Source organism: Symphodus melops (assembly GCF_947650265.1).
Source record: "Symphodus melops genome assembly, chromosome: 1".
Taxonomy (NCBI): Eukaryota; Metazoa; Chordata; class Actinopteri; order Labriformes; family Labridae; genus Symphodus; species Symphodus melops.
In genome coordinates this window covers 38829415-38851357 of record NC_136691.1, presented here as the reverse complement: position 1 = coordinate 38851357, position 21943 = coordinate 38829415, and the positions used below count along the sequence as shown (strand labels likewise).

Below are 21943 nucleotides of genomic sequence, written 5' to 3'. Positions count from 1 at the left end.
GTATCTGCAGGCTAAGCTTCCTGCTCTCATTACTTTTTATAATCTTTAACTATAAGTAGTGTTTTCTTTCAATCTAAAATCACACCATTGCTGCAGTCTCTCTGGTAGTTATTCACTGCAGATAAAACAGCATGAGGAGTTTATCCAACAATGCAAGGCCAACAGAGACTGAGATACACAGGTTCAGCCTAATAAAGAGAGTCAAAACAACCCAACAGGCCTCTGTGTAAACATCATTTAACCATCATCTTACCCTCAAGGACCACACGCGAGGTGAAAGACAAGAACCCTTGAAAGAGATTGGTATCGTGCCATAAATCCCTTCCTAATTCGAAGACCAATGGGAGCCAGATAATGAGAGTGATTTTCAATGAGAGTCTCATTGCGTCATTATTGAATTAAGCCTGATTTAATTAGCACGCTGATACTATAATGCACACGCTGGACTGTGTCACAGCAGTGCTTAAGTTCATAATATGTATATAAAGAAATAATAATTTAGGCTTGTGGGAATTTTCCGAGGAGGTAATTGAATTCTACTCAGAGCAACGCGATTATCCACTTTTACAGCACTGCATTGTTTAAGCACTTTAGCTGTGTATGTTACAACTGAGATCACTCTATACAAAACCAACAATGTGTGATTTACTGCTTTTTCTCTCTTCACTTTCCATTTGAGTGTGTCCTGTTGCCAGAGTGGCATTTAAAGTGTAGCCTAGCAGTTCACAGAGGAGCAGCATTTCACACACTCTGGACTCAGAGCAACAACGACAGACAGAGCAGACCAACAGAAATATTTTAAACCAAAAGAGGAAGTAAAAAGTGAATTCCTTGATTTGGTTGATTGCTGTTTTCCAAGGATGTACTTCGTCCAAATTAAGTGATCGAAAACCAAGAGACAGAATGCGAAAGTTTGACCTCCAAAAGGAGAAGCTGGACTGATTTCAGAGACAGTTATGATGAACTGAGAAGGAATAGGAAGACAAGACCTGTATTCAGTGGTACGTTAAATGTTGATGGTCTGTGTAAAGTAAACACTGTTCAAGATGAGGGAATAGTAAACACGAAACTTTCTGCCAATAGTTAGATAAGAGGAATGACACATTTCTTTTCTTCGTGCTTTTACACACAGGTTTTTACACTGTCGATGTAAATATCTTTTTACACTTAATGCATATTGATAGATACTGTATGTAGGTAGGCATCAAACAACCATAGCCAAGATAGTTCTCATGATCTTTGTGCCAAGATGAAGTAATCGTTTCAATCTTACATTAACAAAGCAGCTATATGGGGCAAAAAAGTTAAGTCAATAAATACAAGCGATAAAGACTGCGGTTCTTTAAGTGGCAATTTGAGCCTGGTTTCTAAACCATATAGGTCTCACAGCAGAATTGAACATATAAACAGCCTGGTGCAAACAAATCTTGGTCTATCTATCTATCAATCAATCGTTTGTATGTAACTCACCTGATTTATAAAGATTTGTAGTTGTGCTTAAAAAGAGGGCTGGTTCCTTTGAGTGACAAGTGGGTGTTGCTAACTGGTGTCTCCTTAGCTATAACCAGAATTTACCTCTCACATACATTTGTGTTGTTGGTACCTTTGGGGATTTTTTTTAATGGAAATACGAGATAAACATTATGTCCTGTTGTGCAATTCAGTGTACTAACAGTCTCCAAGAAGTCTCATCTCCAGCTCACCTGGTCTGACAGTTTGCCGGTCCTATTATTTACTTGTGTGTCTGCCAGTTAAAGGAGTTAGGATTGTTATTGCCTCACAGAGCCAACAACTTCTGTAGCTGTATGGATGAGAACATTGGTTATTTCACCTCTATTGTGCTCTCCAACCTAAGATATGGACAAATATGTTCAACAATTTCTCTTAACTTCTTTTGTCAACTCTGGTCCTCTACCATGCAGTACAAAGAGACTGTCATACTGAGGGAAATATATGACTAATCACCCAACTGTCCAACTAATGAAAAGGGTGTAGACTATGTAACTCTTATAACCTAATGACTCCCTTAATGATCCCTCACTTTCCAATGTCACAATGATTTGAGGCTTAAAAATTGTAGTTTGCTAACCAGTGGATGAAGTCATGGTTTCTGCGTTATAATGCCAAAGAAATTAATACAGAAGTATATTCTAATAAATATGTTTTGCTTTTGGACAAAAAAAGTAAACTATCAGTTGTATGCAGCTTCTTGAAATGTTGAACATAGTTCCAAATCCGAACGCGACACTGCTTCACTGTGCAATGTAGCTGTTGCTAATTGGTTTCCATGTAGCAGGCTATACCTTTTGTGACTTATGTACATTTGCACACACTCACACACATCCAACCTCTTGCTGTGTTGGGGCTCCAGTCGGGACAAACCTGCAACAGTAATTGGTGTGGACCTTCATTAGTCGCCTGGAATTTCTGGTCATGACATTTCACAGGATGTGTGGATTGGATTTTGTCTGTAACTTTTTGTTGTGCTGCTGCCCAATTTGGCCAGCAGACTCTTCTTAGTCTCAATGAGGTTTCTCCTGTTTAAGTCAATTTTAGAAAATAAATAAATAACAACAGTGCTTTTTACTGACATGTTAAAATGTAATCGCAAAACAAAACAAAAACATCAACAAACAACGACACAGGGAAAACCTTGCGTTTCCAGAGAGCACCAGCTGTTGTAGAGCTGCACAACACCTTTAAAGCCAACACTCTTGACTTGTAATATAATATCACACAATATAACTGCTCCACAAGAATCATATGGCATGACTTTATTCATTTGTTTGTTTAGTTTAGTTTAGTTTAGTTGTGTCCCTATGTTGTGTCTATGTGTCAGTGCATCTGTTGCATTGTAAATTCCTGAAAAGCCTAATTCTGTTCTTACTATTACTGTGAGATTATCATCTTGATCTCATGTATTATGCTGTTGTTGTTAATTGGTTTACACTGATAACAGATCACCAAGTGAACGAAGAAATACATTTTAGTGTTTGTTTTTTTGTATTTGAACTTGAATTTGAATGTATGTATGTATGTATGTATGTATGTATCTATCTATCTATCTATCTATCTATCTATCTATCTATCTATCATTTAGAGTTTCATTGGGCTTTCAGTTTCCACAACTTTTCTTCTGCACCAGTCTGGAATGGCTGTCTCTGTCCTCTAAAACCCTGATGGTGACAAGCTAAAGGATTTTCAGAATCTCAGAAATGTTTCTGTATAATTACTCTTCTGGATCCATGATCGCAATGTTTCACTTATTTTAGGGGATTTTTGTATTTGTCAGTTTCTGTGTGTCGTCCAAAGGCAAGAAGTAATCTGCACTTTAATTTAGGTGGAAGATAACATGTTTTGAGTAAAGAGTTTAATTTTGTCTCAGATGTCTGAGGTTTGGCCAGACGAAGTGTGGCTTCTTCTCGAGTTTATAGTTTGGGGAAAAGTAAATTGTAATTCAGGAAACGTGTGTTAGTGAGCTGTGGAAAAAATAAAATAGTAAAAGTTGTCCCAGACTGGGACACTCAACCCTATAAAATGAATATGGTGCAGTTTTGTGGATTATTTCTGCTACTGTGCAGGCTGTGTATAGCATCGTTAATTATGATTTTTATAATTCATTGGTTGGTATGAAAATCATTTCATACATAATGACATAACAAACAACTGCTCGTACATGTTTGCTGGTTGGTATTTGTGCCAGGCTTCAAAAGCTGCATCAGCTGAATCAAACCCTCACCTCTCAGTCTCTCTCTGCTAATGGACTCTTCTACAGAGAAGAAGAGGAAGGTGGAGGGAGGAGGGATGAAAGAAGAACACAACAGAGCGATCTCTCAGGCTGGGAGTTGGCTGTGTCATCTTTGTTACAATAAGTACTTCATAAGAGGCCTCCAGACTGTGCTGACTATTCAGCGCCTGCGTCTGTCCCAAATAGCTTAACCCTTTCGTCGTTAAAAGACAGAGAGCCACCTAAACCAGTCGTCCCAGGTGCCCTCTGCACCCAGAGCATGTCCTCAGAGAGTCACAGCTCTGAATGTAGCAGAGAGACTAAATGCCCTCAAGCACAACAAGCACTTTAGCAGCAAATGTATGTCAAGACGTGAATGTGCCCATTGTGCCCGACCGACCGGAGGGTCTGGTAGCGGCTGCCAAGCTACAAGCCCCATTTGCCGAGAGGAACATTCATGTAATTGCATTGAAAATATTTTTTTTGTGAAATCATTTTTAATTGACTAATTCAAACAGGGACAGAAGCCACATTAAAGGCTGGATCAGATTCATGTCATACATGTTGTAGTGATTAATGACTTTTATGATTTATTGAAAGGAGAGAATCTTGCATTGCTTCGTTTATTATCATACTTTCCTGCCTCAAGGCACGAGTGTGTTCCTGCATTTGATATTTGCAACCAGTTATTATAGAGCACACTGCATTGTGCTTGGGTTACCAGCCTGCGCCGAGGAGTAAGGCTTTGTGGTTTGTGGCTCTGTGTGTGTGTGTGTGTGCAGATTTAGATGTAGAAGTGTGTGACCTATCAGATTTATTTATACGGGAAATGTGTATGTTTAACTCCATGTGTGTGTGTGCACAAGTGGTCTGCAAGCTTTTAGTCCAAAATTAAAACCTGGGTTTTTTAAATGTCTCTAATTAGAGAGGGGAGTACTGGAGACTATTTTGAGAGCTGTGGCCATGCACGCCCTTCCCATACAGTATGTGTGTGTGCAGAGGCAAAAGGGTCAACACACACACACACACAAGCGCACGCATGCACGCTCGCATGCAGACACACATGCAAACACACACAAAAGGCCCGCTCTAGAAAGGAAGGTCCCCCGCATGGAGAATGTCTTATTAGACAATTCATCGACTTTGGCTAACAGGAACCGTCCCTAAAGTGTGTATCCATCAACTATACACAGTTTACTGCTGAACTTTAAAGATGTAAACATGAAGCTGTGATAAATATTAACAGCCAAAGAACAGGAGTTTAAATCCCACCGCCTTACTGTGAAGCTGCAATAACTTATTACAATATTTAGAGTCAAAGACAAGTCAAGACAAACCAAATTGAAAAGTTTATGGTGGCAGAGCAGGAACACAATAGTCAGTTTAATTGCTGTCTAAAGTCCTTTTACACTTTTAATGAGGCAATTTAGCAGATTTAGTCTTTTCAGACACTGAGAGGAATGTGCTGGATGCCTGGCTAACATTGTCTCATTGTTCTGTCTCATAACCAGCCTCTGTTTTCTCCTCCTGAGCAAAGACTGCTGGGAAAATCAGGCTGCTTTTACAAAGAGTTGGCAAAAATATTTCTGCTCCAGATACTCTCACCGTGTCTTTAGAAGCAACAGAGAGAAGGTTGTGTCTTTGTTTGTTGTTGTTGTTTTCTTTCTGTTTGACCGCAGGGTATCACAATCGGTGTTTATGTCACCCCCAGTCCTAATTACTTTGCGTCGATAAGTTTCGATGCAAGAGTTTATGAACTAATAATAAAGTATGTGTTATTACGATATGGTAGACCAACATGCTTTCCAGAGAGTGATTAGATTGGAGCACAAGGAACACACAGCCGCACTGTGTCTTTAAATAGTGGTTTACTCCATCAACAAAGATTTAATAAAAGCATCCAATTTTATTTCAACATGCCTCTGTTCCTTTGATAGTGGGTGTAAACCAGCTTGTATTTACAGAAGGAGTGATTGATGATAGAAGGGTTCAGGCAGATTTTTTAATATCTTGTGGTTCTATGTTACAACATACTCAACATTGAAATGGTGAGATACAAATACAAAAGATATATAATGCTGTGCTGAATGCCACATTTTTAGATACAGGTGCATGATTTTTTTGTGGTTCTTCTATGCATTCAAACTGCCAGTCCAGAATTTCTGGCTAAATTTGTCCCGATAATCAATTGATATAAAGCTGTCCAGCACTGGTTCCAGGTCAGTTTTTTTTGTCGTAGGATTGAGGTTTTGATGCTCTTGTTTGTCCGTCACCTGGTTGTAATACTGAGCTTCTATCAACATGTGCAAACTAGTTTAACATTGTCAGGAAACCCCTGTTTCATAGTAGAATAGGATTAGGATATTTTATTTAGACTCTAATGTTTGTCTAGTTAGAAAATAAACATTTAAATACTATATTTTATGGATGATGTTTAACTAAAGACAGGCAAATTAAAGGGATACTTCACCCATTTGCATGAAGCTGTGTATCATTAGAAACATGGTAGCAGTGTTGAATGGTCGTGAATCCAACCCTCATTTTGCCCTGAGACGAGAAAAATGTGTTTTTCTTTGCTTGAAAGTTTTCTTCATGTGATGCAAAAAGCGTCATATTGCATCACATGAAGAAAACTTCCCTTTAAGCCCCACACTTCTGCATTATATGAAGAACATCATTCCAAATCTTTATTTCTATGATGAAGCAAATAATGTAGAATGCACAATCAGTGCTACTCTGTGTAATCCCTGTATCCCTGTGCAGTTCATTCAATGTCACGAGATGGCATCGCTCCTCTCAACAATCATCTGACACTGTTGTTTACTGAATACAAACGCAATTACAATGCAATGCTGTTTGTATTTTTACAAACACAAAGGTCTCCCATTTTAGCCTGACTTAGTCAATGAAAATGTTATTTGAAACTGGTTTCAGAAAGTGGGAAACTGTATCTGTAGTACAAGCTAACAAGACATGGGCTGACATGGACATGATTTCAACATGAGAGACTGTATTGTACATACTGTAACTACCAACAATTTTCTGACTCTGAAAAAAATAGTGTTTTATATTATTTTGAAAACCAAACTGAAATCTTCTTATTCTTGATCAGATTGTTCTTCAAATCATTTCCCACATTTGTCCTTATACTCTGACTCGGCAGTTAAGTTGTATGATAGTTACAGTAAGACAATACTTAGATTACATTTGTTTAACCTTTGAGCAATCAAAAAGCAGCTACAACGTGTGCAAACTGCGTCTTTGGGTTCTCCAAACCCACTGGCTGACTTGCACTTTTGTCATGGAAAAATTCTCAAGAGAAGCAGCTCAGGAACACTAACACACTGCAGCCACAGAAATTCCCACTATACACATCCATTATCTCCGTCTGTATCCGTGTGCTGCCGACCCCGAGCAGGAACTTTGGGGGCCACTGTGGTCGGACGCAGGGAGTGGGAAGTTAGCACTGGCAGAGAAAAGTCAAAGTCAGACATTTTTTGGAGTAAGATAAGAAGAGTATGCGGTGAAAGAAAAAAACTAAAATAACATAAAGCCACTTGGGGGTATGAGATTACTATGACAACATATCTCTCTGTTTATACCAGATTTTGAAATAGTGCAGTCATTTAATCAACAGACACAATGAGGTGATAGTGAAATACCCATTTATCATTAAACAGCCTATGTAGCAGGATTGATTTGTTCCGTTTCGTTGGCGTCACATTGACCCGCGAGGGCACAAACCCAAGCTTGTGTGGCACTGGCAGGTGCTGCACAGGAGTATCCAGTGTCAGGCCTGTTGTTTGCTTTTTTGATTTATTGCTGACCAAGGTCCCGCCTAACATGTGTGGAGGAGAGCCTGCTCCCCCTCCTCTCAACACCTTTCTCCACATAAATAAACCCCCTGGCTGCAGGAATGCCCTGGGACCAACACTCTATCTACTGAAACGTCTCCACTGATAACACGATTGTTTAAGATGCTCCATACTCTCGTCTCAACACACAATGACTCACAAACCCAACACAAACCACCAACACATCTGCTGCCGCTTTGGTGTCCATCCACACATGAGCCACAAGTAAGAAAATGACAATGTGACTCAGGGGATAAAATGAGGATTAAAGAGATGCAGAATAATACTCTAGCCAATAGATAACACTGCTGGGATGAGTTGACTTTGACTGAATGGAGACACAGAGGAGTCATCAAGTAAAGTAAATGATTACAGACTGTTTCAATTACATACAAAGAAACCAGACAAATATGGGGTTAAGTGTAAAAACAAGACTCTCACCCAGACCAAAAGCTCCTAGGATGTCTTAAATAAGCACATTTAACCTTCAAACTTCTTCAGAGGCAGACTGGTTTCCTTTTATACCAGGATTATTAAAACCAACATCGAAACATGTGAAAATGATACACAATTTGAGGTCTGATATCAATCTGATATTTCTTTTTTGTAAGAATTGTAAAAAAACAGTATTTTTCAAACATTATGAGAGTAAAGCATGAAGCTTCTTTTACTTTGTTTCAGTAAAAAAGCCAATTAGCTTAGCTTAGCATAAGAATCATATGAGAAAGCTATAGCTATGTCTTGTCTAGAATAACAGAACCTGCCAATAATCACATTCAAAGCTCGTTTAGATACATAACATTTAAATAATTTAAATTTGCCAACTTAAAGTTGTGAAGTCACTCATAATGCTGCTGAGCAATGCATGAGAGGAATAAAATGCCCATTTTACATGAAGCTCGCCAGCAAGAACCTATAAGTTACATAAGTATATAACCATTTACCAAACACGCACAAGGTGACTTTTACCAATAAAGGAATTCAATGGTTTAAATCACATAAAAGCTAGCTGCTAGCTGTAGCTTTATACCGTGTGTAGTATCAGGGTCATATCAATCATGTCATATGACACAAGTGTAAAAAGTATTATAAACTATTACTTAAGGCCAATGTTGGGCAACATCCCCCAGTAAAAACTGTCACTGTACTATTAAAACTGCTTTTTTACAGCACTGACCTTCAATTATTGACCTCATAGGAATATTTGTTACAACCAGAGCACCATCAAGCAACAATGACATATAAGTCTCAAGTGCAACAGTGCAGACAGCAACTATGTTGCGCTGCAGCTGTCTTGGATGAGTGGGCATCCGGTCAAGGACGGGCATGCTGACCCCCCACCCGGAGAATCTGTGCCCGGACTGGCACCCACGAAGCTGAAGCCATCACTCACTGAAGATGATGACAGTAAAATACGCCAGGGGAGGAACACAGTCTTCAATTGGGTAGAAACCACAAGCTATGAAACACCAGCACATTTCACACATAGACTGCCACTGTACGTCCTCTACATTTGTCTGTTCTCCATTAAAATATTAAAACAAACACAGCTGCCAGCACACTGAGCAGACAGATGAGTTACTGCTCTGTTTCTATACACTGAATGCTTGTGTGCAATGCATCCATCAGCACACTTCTTTTTTTTTCATCCCAAAAATAACAAAAGTTCCTCTTTCACGCAGAAAAGATTGATAATAATATAGATATGGAGTATGTAGCTGTATTGTACTGTATTCCTCTCCTCCCTCTCATCCCAGTGTCAAAGATCTGTTAGTCAGGGGCTGGGGAGTTTTCAGTCTCCAGGGGCACATCCCTCTGAACCGCCTGCCAAGCTTCTCCTCTCCCTCCTCCATCCACACTTTCCCTCTCTCTCTCTCTCTGCTTTCCTTCTTTGTTCCCCTCATGGTCCCTTCTTCTTTTCATCCACATGCTCAACTCACTCATTCCCTCATTTAGTCCCACTTTCTAACGACAGCACTTCTTTTTCAAGCTTTCACACTCTTATCTATTTTCCCCTTCTCTACCCTTCCGCTCCTCTTCCTCTCCCAGTGATCCTGCTCCTCTGCAGCCGTGCATAATGAGGCCTAAACACAAGGCTGCGCAGGCTCACATCTGGAAGGAGTTTAGACATGGCAGTTTCCTACCAAGACGGCTAAATATTTAGGTTGAGAGTTACTGCGTGTGGATGAACTCATGATAGAGGGGGGCAGGAGGGGGAGAAAAACGGGGCGCTGGAGATAAGGAAAAGAGGCAAAGTGGGACAAAAGATGGCTCATATCTGAGAATAGCACAATGCATCAGCATACCCACGCCAAGTGTGAGTTCATATAAATTGAGCAATATATAATCTGTAATCAAAGTGTAGTTCAAGACTGGACTGGAGACTGGAGGTGGTAATAACAGGCCGACTGGTTGCTTCTTTAAGGCTGGCAGGAACAACAAACAGCCAGCTAATAGTTTTAATAAACAAATCCCCGTTGGGATTTCCCATGAGGCTGAGGGGCCTCAGCTGGAATGTTTCACAGGGGCCAGCTGTTGTGCATTACACGTAGCAGCCGGCCCCGGAAGCCCAAAGCCTGGTGTCCTCTAGCCTTCGCTCACTCAGCATGGAGGAGACGTTCCTCCAGGAAAGAGAGGGCGGCACAGCCGGCAGTAAGGCTGTCTGACACGGGGAGGGACAGAGGCGGCGTAGGGCACAGAGAAAGCGCCCCTGCAGCACCTGGGATACAGTCCTTCTCTGAGCAGAGCTGAGGAATGTCAGGAATAACACGAATATCAACACATCTTCTCACATTCCACATCTGGAGCTAATGTCATGAGTGAAGATGGGAGTAGGGCGCTTAAGGAACCACACCAATCTTCAGGAAAATGAACTTTCCAAACACCAGAGTCAAAGGTAAAGAGGGTGGAATTGTTTGCTCTGCAGCATTATAAATGTGTCACAGAATGTAAGCCATGTGTACAAAAACAACTCGACCAAAATTAGTAGATGCAAAGATGGAAGATTATATTCAATCACCTCGACCACTGCCACCACCACCCCCTCCCCCCACGGTTTCCAGCAATGTGTTCTCCAGATGTTTATCCTGCCTTTATTAAGAAAGAAACACAAGGGCCTATAAATGGACTGCTGGCTCCTTTCAGCTCTCCTGGGGCATAAATCCTCTTACTTTACCTCATATGCTCGCTGCAGAGGGGCAGTAGAACATGTTTTTTTTTTTACTGTGCCCATGTGCAGCAAACATTTCTCCCATTGGGTCAGAGTTAAGAGACAGTAACAAACTGTGGGAATGAGAAATGTCTACTGAAAGTCTGAGCGGCAGTGAGGAAAGTGTGCAACAACACAACACCCAAAAACTATGTGTCACTGATAGATTAGTAGTGCATCCATCATGGGAGATAGTATGTTTTGGCAAACTGGGAGTCTCTTACATTTTCTATGCAAGGAGACCACACAAATAACTTCTTAATTAAAAAATATCAAACCAGGCCCACAACCATTTATGTCCAAATCTCACCAAATGCTCTTTCTTTCTGGTATATACTGTATGCATGTATGCATGTGTGTTTCTGTTCATTTCGGTGAAGTCACCCACACCATGTGCACAGGGTGCTGGAGGGGCCATGATGGGTGTTACAGTCAGCCTGCCCTTTTGCTGATCGTCTCTAAATGCTTCACAGAGGCGATGCTCAGCGCTCCTCTGCAGAGTTAAACTAAATCAAGATGTAAACTTCTGACCTAATAAGCTTCATTACTGCAGCGAGATCTCAATACAGTTAAGCCTGAGGTCATGGGTTCAGAGGCCTGAGAGTGTGGATCGGATTTTTGACACTCCAACTGTTTGCTTCTTTTACACGTCTATTTCTTGGTAAATACACCAAAATAACCCAAATAGTATCCTGAATATTAATTTTCCAAACTATGTCCTCTACAAGTTTACACCAAGAGTTTCAACCAAGTATAACAGCTTTGCATGATTGGTACAGTATAGTACTAAACTTTTCATTGTAAATTAAAAGAGGAATATCATACCAGAGGACACAAATGAATTCAAGGTCAGACTATGAAGTCACCACTCAGTTCAACAAACCACATCAGATGAATCACGCTATAGAAAAATGTCATAAGTTTGTAGACAACTTGTCAGTGTTCAGACTCACAGGGTGACGGTCCGGTTGGGCAGCAGGCTGCCATCCGGTGGTTCACTCAGCTCCTCCTTGGTGCAGCTGACTCTCCTCCCCACAGCCTGGCCCGGGACACTGTGCGTTTTCCCCCGCTCCTCCGTGCAGCTGCAGCCGCTGGTGGAGGCGAGCAACCCGGTACAGGCCCTGGAGAGCCTGGGCTCGGAGGCGCACAGCAGGAGCAGCATCAGTACCAGCCGCCCCGGCAGCGGAGGGATGCCAACGCCGGGCGCAAACATTGTCCTTCGGCTGGAGCTCACCTCAGCTGCACCCCCGCCTCCAGTCATCCCATAACTCCACCATGAAGCTTTCAGTGGAGGGTGTGAGGTGGGTAAGAGGAAGTTGGAGTATCTTTTTTTAGATCTTGAATGAATGGTTAACTTGGAAATCCTTCGCTTGGCAGTAAGCTCTCAGAAATATTTAGCAATATTGATTTTCCAACAGTGTCCCGTTAGATCATGGCAGCCCGGGCAGACAGCTCCCTCTGGTCCAAATAAACTCAAGGAGAGTGAGTCCATCCACGCGTCCTTGTCACCTACACACAAGCGGAAGAATTTGTCTTAAAAAGTTATTAGTCAGCTTAATTACCTAGAGAGCTTTACAACATTTTTAGGAAAGCCTACTTTGGAGAGTCGTTAGAATATCTCCCGCTGTAAAAGTCACTCCTGAGGTTGATAAAAGTCACGACCGAGAAGTCAGGAGCACAAACTGTCACTTACACGAAGAAGGAAAAAAGTGTAATCTCAAACATTTTCGCAGTTGTATCGCTGCTCTTCAAAAGTTTCCTCCCCTCCTCTCCCGGACCCCGAGGTCTCCGTTGATCTCTCTATGGAGAAACTGAGAAATAGTTTTAAACAGGAATAATTTAAAAAAAAAAAGGGGGAAAAAAAAGTTCGGACAAGAAGTGAGCTGGTCCTATTCGGCTCCTGTGTAATTCCCAAAATCTAGCGGTTTTGCCTGCTTGCGTCTGTCAGTCTCAAACTCATTTAGTTACAACCCCAAGTGCGTCTGTTCCGTCTGCGCCTGCGCACTGGTCCCCACGGTCCTCGCGCATCCAGCTTGTACAGAGAGGTTTTCATGTTACAAGAGGAATCCCTCCTATAAACACTTCACACACCTTCATTCCTCTTCATCAATCAGCCCAGTCGAATATTTTGTTTATTGCACTTTCCTTCATGATAGCCTGTGTTTCTTAAGAAAAATGTGTTTTTATTTTGTCAATCTCAGTTTAAAAAATCTGTGTAAAAACAATCTGTATATCGTTATGTCTTTATTTGTAATGGAAAAGGTAAGGAATAATGTAAAATCACCTCTTAATGTTTGTTTTGTAGCTCATGTGAGTGGAAGGCTTACAAAAAGAAAATCCAAATTCTATACTTAAAGGTGGAAAAGAGGAAGCTAAAGGATAAGAACATTTTTGGTGAGTTTATGAGTTATTAATCAGCCTGTTTTTTGTTTTGCTTGAATTTTTCATTTCCATCCAGGTTGTATAAAGCAGGAATGTTTCAAACTGAAGTTATTAATTGATGCTTAGGATCTCTGGTGTAATGTATTTATGACTGACAGTGGATCAAAAAACATGTATTCAATCTGCAGGAAGAGAGAGAGTGAATCATTGTATAGATGGAAATCAACAAAATCTACATACTGTTGTAAAGAGAGAGTGATTGCAATAGAGAACAATCTGACCCTGGACATATAATGAGACTAAGCTTTCAGATGGTACATGTCTGTGGCGAGTTAGTGCCATATTTTTTTTTATCCCAAAAAGTGTTTATTTGCATTTGGAATAAATAGTTCTTGTACATGTTGATACTTGAAAAAGTTAAACTCATAGATATAGAGATACTCTGCAAGAAAGATAATGCAATAACTCAATTCTTTAGTTGACAGACTGATTTTTCTTACACAAATAAGGAATTTCCCCCCCATACAGAATACAACATAGGCTCCAAAAAGTATAGAGGATCAAAACTTCCTTTCACAGTTTTGCCTGTGTGAGTGGAAAAATCCCAAAATACATTTAGTTTTAAAAATACTGTTTGATATCCGAGAGGCCCGAGAGGATGGAGAGCGGAACGATTCAAACCTGGAGAAAATATCAAAATATGAGAAAGTGAAGCAGGAAAGCTTTTTTAGGAGAACATTTTTTGCAATTGGGCCTGACATGTATTCGCTGACAAATCCAGACTGCAGGCACCTCAGTCATGCGAGCATGGCCTGCAGAATAATGGTGCTCTGTGCTCTGACCCACACAGTGGACCCCAGGTTTGTTATTCCTGTATATGATACTGTACGCTGGAAAGCCAGCGTGATTATTGAAATAAAGCACAAGGAGTGGACGGGCGCCTGAAACAGAGGGCTGTTTATCCAAGCTGTTAAATAAAGCTTCAAGTACAACACCCCCCTCCGACTGTGCAAGGCCCAAATCTCTCTCATCTGGAGTGCAGTTTCCATTCAGAATGTCACGTCCCAAACTGCACATTACATCAAATTGTACTTAATGGCATCCAGACAAACTTTTATGTCGTTCCAACATTTTCTCTCCAGCCCTCCCTCTCTCCTTATAGCTAAGCAAAGCAATCTCTCTCCCCGTCTGCTTGCTCCACATCTGGACTCCATTCCAGGTGGGGTGTTGAGAAAGGGGAAAGCGGCGGGGAGGAAAGGTGGAACACAGAGCAGCACAACATGGAGAACTGAGATAATGTCTTTGGGGAGGTTTTGAAGGAAGTTATACAAGCTTTTAAGACATAAGACAGAACTGCTGACGATGCTGTGTGTTCCGACTGTATAGGCTATAGTCCTCTGAATCCCATGTCAGAGACGAAATATAGGCTATTGATCAACAAACAAAGATGTCAACTAGACTAAATGACAGTTCAGAGTAAGGCGATTTGTTTGTAAGTAACAGTAAGTCTGTTTGAGAATAATCAAAGATAAACTCTAAGCTGGGAAGCCTTTTTTTAAGCATGCCATGACACCTAGTGGTGAAATGAGTCGCACACATAAGCCCCGCCCCCTCCGTCACTCTAACCAGTCTTTCCACTTCCTGCATGAATGGTTTTAATTAAGTTTTTTATGGGGGCATTAAACCCACTGCTTTAGCAGTTTATGAGGTTATCAAATCATAATGCGAGACCATATTTTCAGCACTAAATACCTTTGTCCGTTGTTAAGAGTTATTCTTGGCAGTAGATGTAGAAGAAGCACATAATGCTGCAGTCGGAGGCGTTTGAAGTATCGTCATTTTAATGACGTGTGTACAGTCATGTATCTAAGGCATAGATTTTGTATTTTGGAATCAATATCAATAACTTTGTTCTGTTTAAGCCGTGTTAAACCATATTTAATATTTTGACGCCTTCTTTCTTGTCGCTTCTGCATGTTCATATAAATCCAGACTTCCATTTTTTCCATTAAAAAAAACAATAGCAGTTCTGACTTTTTTTCTTCTTTTTTTTGGTTTCCAAAGTTTAGGCTAAGATTTAACCCGCATTAATGCTGCCCCCTTCTGGTGAGCCGAGTCAAATGTATGAACATTTTTGAAAATGAGTTTTTCATATCGTCTCTTTATGAAGGCAAAATAAGAAAAGGTTTTTTTTTTTTTTTTTTCGCTTCCCGTTTTGAATACAGACAAAGTGTTCGGAAACTCAGTTTCTTGTTTCTATTGTATTCAGCTTTTAAAGTCCATTAAGGATAGGCAAGTAAAAACTCATCCTGAAAATATGTTGCATTATTGTGCCCTCTGAGAGTTTGGTGACACCCTGTTTGTAAAACCTGTCTTCACAGAACAGGGATGTGTCGCTCCACAAGTCAGTCGTTTCCACCGTTAGTAGTTTAAACCGTGAGGACACTAAATGTCAGATGTGAAAAAATGGCTAAATGAACAACATAGAAATTTAAATCTATCAGGAAGAAACAGTTTGTTTTTTTGTCTGATATGTATGATAAGAGACAGAAAAAACTCCTGTTTGTTACCCGTCAGGGTCTATTTGAATACATTCATACAGAAGCATTTAGCAGACATCAATCCAAACAATCGTTTTCTTGAGATCTTGACTTGTTTATCTCATATTGTCAGAACTTAAATGCACAACAAAAGCAGAAAAAAGCTTAACTTACCTCATTAGTATGGGCAATGGCAGAAAGACATGTCTCAGTCTGGCCTAGAAAAGTCAGTCTATTTTTTTTGCGTTAGCCATAACATGATCCTGCTGTCACAAGAAAACCAGGACTGTTATCATGATAAGGAAATAAAGAAGTCACAGCACAAGAAAAGCACCACAAATGAGTCAGTAAACTAAATGTCTGGGTGCATGTCTGCTTGACACTTCTGTACATTCAGACTGTAACCTTTAGGAATTCTCACAAAATCATCATCAGTGAAGAAGCTTCAGATTGTGCGATTTTATTAAGTGCCACATAATAGAAACATTATAGTGTATCTCTGAGTATTGCTGTAACTGGACAAGTGAAGTATCATCAATTCCATTCACACTACTGTATATGTCCTGTGCACACATTATGCATTTTAAATGGTCTATATTATATAGAATACAGTTCAATTACATTAACATCAAAAATATTTGTATATTGTATGAATCCATTATCCCTCATAAGAAACAAGAAAGCAAAACAAGTCTATTTTTTTCTAGTCAAAGTCTGCCTACAAAAGAAGTATAGAAAACTCGAGGGCTTTTGGCCTGACTCTAGCCCAGAAATCACAAACTGCTTCGAGTCTGTAATAACGTTTACCTCCCTCTCTCTCTCTCTCTCTCGCGCACACACACACACACACACACACACACACACACACACACACACACACACACACACAGTCACACACACTGATGCGGGGAGGGCATGCAGAAGTGAGCACACTTCTTCACACAAAAACACCACCGTCTGTGTACAGTGCATCTTTAAATTTGTATGCAGTGTAGGTAAGATTTGGTCCCTTCTTGTCAGCGGGAAAGACACCCTGAATGATCAGATCCTCCGAGTCAGAGAGTCAGTCGTGGCGAGTTTGTGGAAAATGTTGGTTTTGGTCAAACTGGCCTTAGTTGATTAGATGTGGCTCGAGTCCACGGCAGCTGTGCATCATTAGAGCAAAAAAAGAAACCAAAAAAAGACCATGGAGGCAAAAAAGCCCAAATTCTCATAGAGATAAAGAAAGGCAGGAAAGTGAATCACTATAATGCAAAATATGGTTAAATATGATCAGAAAAGAACATCCTGTGCTGTGTTGTTGACCAGTGTCCATCTCCACGCACGCATTTAAAGGTCTGTATCTGAGTCAGGAGAGGTGGAGCTCCGGACAGACATCTAGCACCCTGTGTCCAGAGCGAGGCAGGTGATATGGAGGCAGCCTTAATGACGAGGGGACACGGTGGCTTGTGGGAAACTGCCTTGGTTTTGGTGCCTCTGATTGGCGTGCTTTTCACAATACATCACGTCTCCAAACCAAAAGTGACCTCTCATCCTGAGGTTAAGACCGCAATCTGAGCAGGTGTAGCACTCTGGGTGGCGGTAGTGGTCGTCTGTGATGCGTACGGCCAGATTGCTGTGGAGAAATGAATCGAGTGAGAATATTGTCCCGGGAGAGAAAACAGCAGGTTTTAGTTCATGGAGTTGTTGGATTGGGTTTTCATCCGTGCTCTTTGTTCTGTATACAGAGCTGCAGATCTTGTGAAGAGGGCTGCCACCTGGTGAAATTCTCTGCTGTGCTGCGCCTGTCTCCTCTCCAGGGTTCAGAGCCAGTACATGGTTGCACTCTACCCCCTTTAGTTCATTGTTGTGATGAAAACTTACTCAACCTTAAAGTGTCAAAATCAAAAGGGGCTTCTCTCATTGATTTGACGAAAACCCTGGAAACCCATAAGCTGGCTTTATTCAATATAAAAGAAATTCAGAGTGTTGACAATATTTTGGAACTGTTTTCAACTTCCAATTAAATTTAGATGCAAACAGAATCTATTGTCATGCTGTGCAAAAGAGGATTCATTTACTGAGGAAGCTGACTGTATTCAATGTCAGAACAACAATACTGTATCATTACTTAAGGACCCCAACAGGTTTCCAGTGTTTATCTCAGTACATGCACTGATTCGTCTGTGACACTGTGTGGTCTGGGCAGACTGTAAAAACTGACATTTTTGGGGGGGATTTAAAAAAGAAGTCTAAATAAGAAACTGAATCAGACACATTAACAACAGTGAGAATGACGTTCTCAAACATCTTCATTACCTGTAAGTCTTAAAAGAGTTTTGGCATGAGGTGAAAAATATCTTACATTTCTTATCAAGTAAATCTAGTTTCATTCAGTTTTTTTTTTTCTTTCTCCAGTTTAAATATTCTTCATGAAACAGAGCTGATATTAACACTAAAGCCGTTTTCACATATGCACTCCTGAAAATATCTAGATAAATTTAGGAGGACTGCTCTGGAGATTCTTCCGACCAAAAAAGAAAACGTAAGGCGTAAATATCCTCCTGTGTTCTCACATTAGCCCATTCCGACTCGCTGCGGAAATAAATACTAGGTGTCTGGCAGGAGAAACTGCGAGTGAAGTCTGAGCGAAGAATGTGGCTATTTGTGCAGTACAGCTCCTCCTGGAGATATCCTGAGTTTTTCAGGAGAATTCTGCAAGTGTAAAAGCCCTACAGTATAAGCCCTATGAAGAGACGTGTGAAAATATGATCATATTACAGACGTACAAACGCTAAATACTTGTAGTACATCTTGTCCTGCAGGGCAAATCCACATAGTTTTTAACTAACACTTGTGTAATTGCAGTGAAGGTATCACTGCAGGTGACAGTGGACTTACAGAATACTGGTGCCGCACTTCTCACAGGTGTGGTGATTCTTGACTCCTCCCACAGCCGTGCTCGGTTTTGGGACATCGGGCGAGAGGTTCCCTGGGAAACGCAGAGCTGCCTCTGAAGTGAAAACACAAACATAGCCACACATGACCTCAGCTGCTCGTAGTGCTGTTCAGACAGGTTGGCGTGTCTCGGTTCATCACATCAGCACTGTGCTTGTCTTTGTGCCTCCCGTCAGTGGAGCGTGTTTGCGTTTCCCCACTCGTCATCACAGCTCATCACCCACGGGACACGCTTCATGTGATGGCTTTTGCACACATCGGACATTATGGCATCCGGAAAGACTGCTATCACTCTGGATGTATTCACCCCAACACTTATCAAAGCATTCCATGATGTGCTATTAACAACACAGAGGAGAGCATTCACCCTGCACAGGTGATGGCCGGATTGACGTGAAGGACACCGGCTTGTTGTGAACGACGCACCAGCAATTTTTTTAAATATGTGGGCTTAGCATTGGATAGTGAAGACACTGAACATGTTGAAGTCAAGTCCCTGATAAAAACGAAGCATTCATCGCTTCTATGGCAGAGGGTATGTTTGGATATTTGTGCAACAAAAAGGGACTATTGAGAAGTGCATGCTAAAAAAAAAAGGATGTGAGGAGTTCTCGTTTTAATTCTGCATACTGCTTTGTATTGCTGAGGCTGTCTAACCTTTCTCATCAGCCTCCAGGACCTCTTGCAGCATTTTAAAGGTGTTGGACTGACGAGGCGGGGTGCGGGACTCCTTATTCTCCTGGATCATCTTGTACACCTCTGACTCCTTGTCGAACTTCTGCATGATAGAGTCAGAGCTCGAACTGCTGTGGAAGGAAGAAATAAAAAAAGGTTTATCACATGCACTTGATTACTTAGGTGTGCTTCAAGTGATGTTGATGAAAGACTTGTAAGGCTGGTTGATCGAAATCCAGAGGAAATGAGCGGGCAGGATCTGCCCTTGAGGCTTTGACCTCCAACCATGAAGTCTAAATTTTCACCACAGGCAAGAGAACAAAATATTATTCAATCGCACATCAGAAGCTCAATAGCACTCTGACATTTCCCTTTACTAGAGGAATTATTCTGACTTAGAAAACAGCTTCAAGGACAAAACACTGAAGAAATGTTACCGACATCAGAGGCTGTATAGCCTGGAAGCAGCCATTTGTCAAGAAAGTATCAGGTTAAATCTTTTCAACATCCATTATTCAACATGAATTCATTCATGTTTTGCCCGACACGGGACATGATAGACAACAAAGGCCAGACACCGTTTGATAATAGTTCACTAAAGAGTCAGAAAAAGACCAAAAAAAACCAACGTGTGGACTTTTCATCCGGTGGGTGTTTCCAGACAGTTTCTGCACAGGAGGAGGTGAGAGGAGACAGGAAGCTTTCACCTGCCGGTAACTCATGCTTTCAGCTCATTAAGAAATAAGAAGGGGAAAGTAGAAGAACCAGTAGGTAGCTCACTTTTACAAGTAAATTCTTCTTCTCCCGGTGAGAAGGAAAAGTGGTGACTTTAACTACTTCCCCTTCGTCCACACTGAATGTGTTAATGAACAACACTTCCGTCTCCCCACCATTGCTGAATGAATGAATAAAACCGTGATCATACACTGGGAGTTCAAAGAGACACAACGTGTGTTCGTGTGGATTTGTCTGCAGGGAGCTGGTGAGAGTTTGCCGTCAGCAGTAACCGGTTGGCCAGGTACACTCGACAGGGCCAGGTGTGGTTGGATACTTTCCACCTGACAGAGACACACTGGCCCTTCACTTGTCAAATATTTACTCTTTAACTCACACCTGTGATACACTCAGAGACAATGACCCAAACCTCAGCCATGCAAACAGACTTGTTGTCACTGGTTGTTTATAAATCATAGACATCCGCGAATGTTTGGCAGACTCGCTGGTGTTACCGGAGGAACGTAAAACTTCATTGTTTTAGGCTTTGCATTCAGTCTGTAGAAGTCTGCTCTGCTGGATGGAGTTCAGGTGCCAGACTTAGACAATAACATGTTTTTTTTAAGAAGAAGATTATGTACCGACTCTGGTTGATGTCACACATCACTGTGCTCCAAAATTGGAGGCCTATGACCAAGGCAGGCTTCAGTATCTCTAAGTCATCACACTTCCTGTGTTATACTATTTCAATGTAAAGCCCAAATAAATCACATTATTTTACATGCAACACAATGAGGAAATGATACATAACTCCAGCTCACATGTTCCTTGATGAGCTTTGAGCACGGTTGTCTGTGATTTTGCACGTATATTATTCTAGCCTGGATTTCAGCTTGAAGCCGAGGTCTGACCTTAAATTGAAGATGGCTGAAACAGGAGATGTCAAAGAGACGAGACAACAAATACGTGAGCAGAGCTAATTCTCAGCCCCTTTTTCCTCGGCATCACCCAAAATGGTTCAAATTGAAAACAGACCTCTACAGAACAACCTCCAAGTTCTCCACATGCTCAGCTCCACCCTCGGTCCATTTCCCCTTTTCGCTTCACTCCCCTTCCCCTGCTGAAATTGCAAATCTCAAAACAAATGGAAAGTCCAGGTCAAATGGGAGGAAAACAAATAACTGAGAGGGTGAGAGGGGAACGGCGTTCGTCTGAACAAGCAGTCGAGTGTTTTGCAGAGAAAGAGATGGATAGTTTGTCATCAGTGAGTTGTGCTTTTAAAATGTTCTCACATCCATACCAATAAGAAGCTGCTGGTTCTCAGAACACAGACTGCGCTCAGGGGAACCGTGATAGTGATCTAGTCAAAGCAAATGCATGTAGCCAAAACATATGCTGGATTACAAGGCTAAATGACAACCACATTTCTCTAACCAGGGATACTAAACCTAAGTCTGTTCATCCAGACAAAAGAAATCCAAGGAACAAAACTCAAAATGATAAGACTCACCTCAAAAGGAAAGACAGAAGGAACAAAGAAAGAGAGCTCAGCTATTCTTTCCAGTGACTGTCCCTGTATTTCTCACACTGCTGGAGTCTCAACATAGGAACATGGGGAAGAAAAACCAGCAACACATGCAAAACACACACCTCTCTCTGAACTAGACAAGGCAGAAAAACAAGCGTTTGAGCGAAAGGTGTGCCTCCGGGCTCAAACTCATTGGCCATGCGACACAAAGGGGTGGGAAGATGGGTGTCACCGAGTATGTGATTGGCCGGGAGCAGCAGGGAGAGGATGGTGTGCAAGCTGGGGGCTGCAGACAGGGGGCCGATCAGGGGGCCTGAAATCAGACTTATAAGAGAATATGGGCAGTTTGAAAATGACTGCTCTGCTGACGCGTTATAT

The 21943-nt window shown here is 41.3% G+C and overlaps 2 protein-coding genes across 5 annotated transcripts in view; both read right to left on the bottom strand.

Moving 5' to 3' along the window:
• The window catches only part of adgra2 (adhesion G protein-coupled receptor A2), a 36763-nt gene extending 24014 nt beyond the window's left edge, over positions 1-12749 (bottom strand). The window contains exons 1-2 of one of the 2 annotated variants that reach the window (XM_079352042.1): positions 12387-12749; positions 11743-12298 (exon numbers count right to left, since the gene is read on the bottom strand). In XM_079352042.1, the coding sequence (XP_079208168.1) occupies positions 11743-12050 (308 nt within the window). In that variant the 5' untranslated portion in view covers positions 12051-12298; positions 12387-12749. Of the gene's footprint in view, positions 1-11742 lie in introns of both variants that reach the window. The other variant, XM_079352041.1, reaches the window with a different exon arrangement.
• A 3406-nt stretch (positions 12750-16155) lies between these two features.
• pdlim2 (PDZ and LIM domain 2 (mystique)) overlaps positions 16156-21943 on the bottom strand; it is a 34763-nt gene continuing 28975 nt past the window's right edge. For all 3 annotated transcript variants that reach the window (XM_079369482.1, XM_079369480.1, XM_079369481.1), the window contains exons 8-10: positions 19306-19454; positions 18592-18703; positions 16156-17326 (exon numbers count right to left, since the gene is read on the bottom strand). In XM_079369482.1, coding sequence (XP_079225608.1) covers positions 17134-17326; positions 18592-18703; positions 19306-19454 — 454 coding nt within the window. In that variant the 3' untranslated portion in view covers positions 16156-17133. The remainder of the gene's footprint in view (positions 17327-18591; positions 18704-19305; positions 19455-21943) is intronic.